We start from the raw sequence: 2,810 nt of genomic DNA on the forward strand, positions 1-2,810 counted from the left end.
TTTTTTTCTATAACTTCAGTATTTATCAACAAAACTAACTGTACTCTATCTGAATTTGTATGTATGTACATATTAAACCCATAGTTTTACGTAGTAGATTAAGGTCCAAAATTGTTGAAATAAAGTATCCCTAAGGTATAACCTTAACTGTACTATGTATGAAGTTCTATTTGAAAATTTTTGTAGGCAACTTTAAGATTTTCAGAGTTTCCCCCAAAAAAAGTTATTAGTAGTGTTTCGTCTATAAATAGTGACGAACTTTCATTTGTAAAAACTTGTATTTGTTATAAATTAACAGCTCAATTGAGGTTATACAGTCTTCTATAATGCAATAGCTATCCTTTAAGGTTAAAAAAAAATAAAAAGGATCCACAATCTTATCACTAAATACTAAAACAGAAAGGACAATAACATATCCTGTCAGGATAAAAATAAAAAACAAGCTCATGTTTCTATCACAAAACAAAAATAAACAATTCACTACAAAATATATTATTTTTGCTAATAAACCAAAAAGAAAACCCAATTCACTGACTTATGTACATATCGTTGCTGCGCCAACAAAAATAGTTGTGTGAGTTTTTCTAAAATTTTTTATTGCATGTTTTATTAACTATCTATTGCCTACATTTCCGCATTTTCCGTTTTTTATATCTCCTTTGCTTTAGAAGTGATACGAAATAGAATTGGGCGCTCAGAACTAGAAGTACTCTGAAAAAATCTGTTTTTGCTGTCCTAAAAATCACATAACTGTTTTTTTTTGCGCAGCGACGATATATACCGATATTGATAACAAAACATGTATTTAGAAATGTACTTAAATATTATTTTTCTTGTAATAAGTCATAATAGATTTTGAACACTGTATATTTTTACACCAATTCTGCCAGGGTTGAAAATTTCCCCACATACTCAAGTACTGGTGACACAACTCGCTCAAATTGGTTCAGAAAAATCCCTATTTTAATGGAAGTTGCGTCACCAAAACTTGGATGTGTGAGGAAATTTTGAAATCTGGCAGAATTGGTATAAAAATCTACATCAGCATACATACTCTGTGTTCAAAATCTTTTATGACTTATTACAAAAAAAAAGAATATTTAAGTACATTTCTAAACACATTCTTGGCCTATCTTTAAAAATTTGACTTAAATATTTAGCCTTAATAACTCTTCTAAAAGATCATTATGTCGATGCATTTCATCGATTTCCTCTCTCTTTAGAGCTTCCATCGCCTCGAAATGCTTTTTATCTGCCTCATTGCGCTCTGTCATGGGAGTAACTATATTTGTTACCTTTTCCAACATGTCTCGTTGAATTGCCAGTTCTGCTTCAACGACTTCTGTAGCATTTTTCGCCACCACCTTCTTTACAGTCCGATTACTAGCTCTTTTTGGAACTGCTGGTAATGCATAATCAAAACCAGTGACCAGTTTCTCAGCCCAAATTACATCCAAGTCCTCGGAACATAATTCACCCCCTTCTGTAGGCACTTCTGGCACCTCATTTACTTGAACCACATCAGAACTCGGCAATCCTAAAGTTTTCGCCGGCACTCCCTCAACGGACTCTTTCATGCCAATGAGGTTATATATTGCCTCTTCGATGGGGGAAAATGGTTTTTGCACATTCGGACACCCTCCAGTGCCTCTCGAGTGTTTCAAATTTTCGGCTGCCTTGTGACGCACATACTTTTTTACGTCTGTCCAAACCTAAAAATGTTTAATACAATGTAAGACAGAAATCCTTGTTTTATCGCTTTGTCAAACCTTTTTCCACTCAGTAATGTTTTTCATCGGTGGGCCTACAGAGTTCAACTCCATTTCTGCGTTCCGCCAGAAACGGGCAACCTCCTCTTTGTTGCCTCTGTGGAACCCGCGCGCAATATCGGGGCTTGCTTCCATTAGGTTTATCAAAATGCTTTGCTGTCTTTTATTCGTTGTTTTCGACCTGAAAAATATCAAACAAATCATTTAAATCAAGCAATTTTAAATTCCAAGGAGAATTACTTACATTTTTTATACAAGCTCCCTTTTAAATCTTTGGCGGAACTTCTCCCGAAATACCCAAGCCAATTTTCTCTTTTTTGACATTCTTGATACCTACTTTTTTCCCGAAATAGATTTTCCCTTTTTCGAAGTTCGTTTAGAATAGGAGGAAAAGGAAAATAGAAAAAATCCTCAGGGAATTTTTATTCATGATAGGAGGAAAGAGAAAAGAGAGATAATTCCCAGGGAGTTCTGTTCAGAATCGTGCTGTATATGTAATAACTTTTACAGAAAACTAGAGCCTAAGTCATGCAACTTTTTGTACAAAAAAATCTCCACATAAAATAATAAAAGTAAAAGTGTTAAAGTTTTGTAAGTAAATAAACAAGAATTTAGGTAAATTAATGAACATTTAATAGTGTCGCGACATATTTTTCTTTTTCTCTTTAAAGCTTACTAATTTTTTATAAAAGCCCAGCTTATCGTCTAACGAAAACCATGTCAATCCCAATTTCAAACTTTATGCAACAATTAATAAAATTCCTCACAGTTTCACCAAAATTTCAAACTTCGGAATCAGAATTTTGAGAAAAATGTTTGGTATGCAATTTTATAGTCCTTTAAATTTTAGTATAATAAACAGTGTCACGTATTTTTCTCTATACAAAGAAGTTCGTTTTTATATGGAAGAAAATATGTGGCACTGATACCAACAAAATTTTAAAAAATCAACGAGATTCTTCAGCAACTTGAAACCTGCCATTTATTATATTATTTATTATTTAAATAAATGAGTTCATATTACCTTCAAACGTAATTTTT

General features: G+C 32.7%; 1 protein-coding gene across 1 annotated transcript; it reads right to left on the reverse strand.

Moving 5' to 3' along the window:
- Positions 1–1,148: 1,148 nt before the first annotated feature.
- Positions 1,149–1,904, reverse strand: LOC118732332. Its single transcript, XM_036461461.1, has 2 exons — positions 1,770–1,904; positions 1,149–1,712 (listed from the first exon to the last, which is right to left on the reverse strand). Exons 1-2 carry the CDS (start codon positions 1,902–1,904, stop codon positions 1,149–1,151), a joined length of 699 nt encoding a protein of 232 aa, XP_036317354.1.
- Positions 1,905–2,810: the final 906 nt, after the last annotated feature.

The sequence above is a fragment of the Rhagoletis pomonella genome, unplaced genomic scaffold (genome assembly GCF_013731165.1).
Source record: "Rhagoletis pomonella isolate Grant_MI unplaced genomic scaffold, Rhpom_1.0 Rhpom_scaffold_18885, whole genome shotgun sequence".
In the NCBI taxonomy this organism is placed as follows: domain Eukaryota; kingdom Metazoa; phylum Arthropoda; class Insecta; order Diptera; family Tephritidae; genus Rhagoletis; species Rhagoletis pomonella.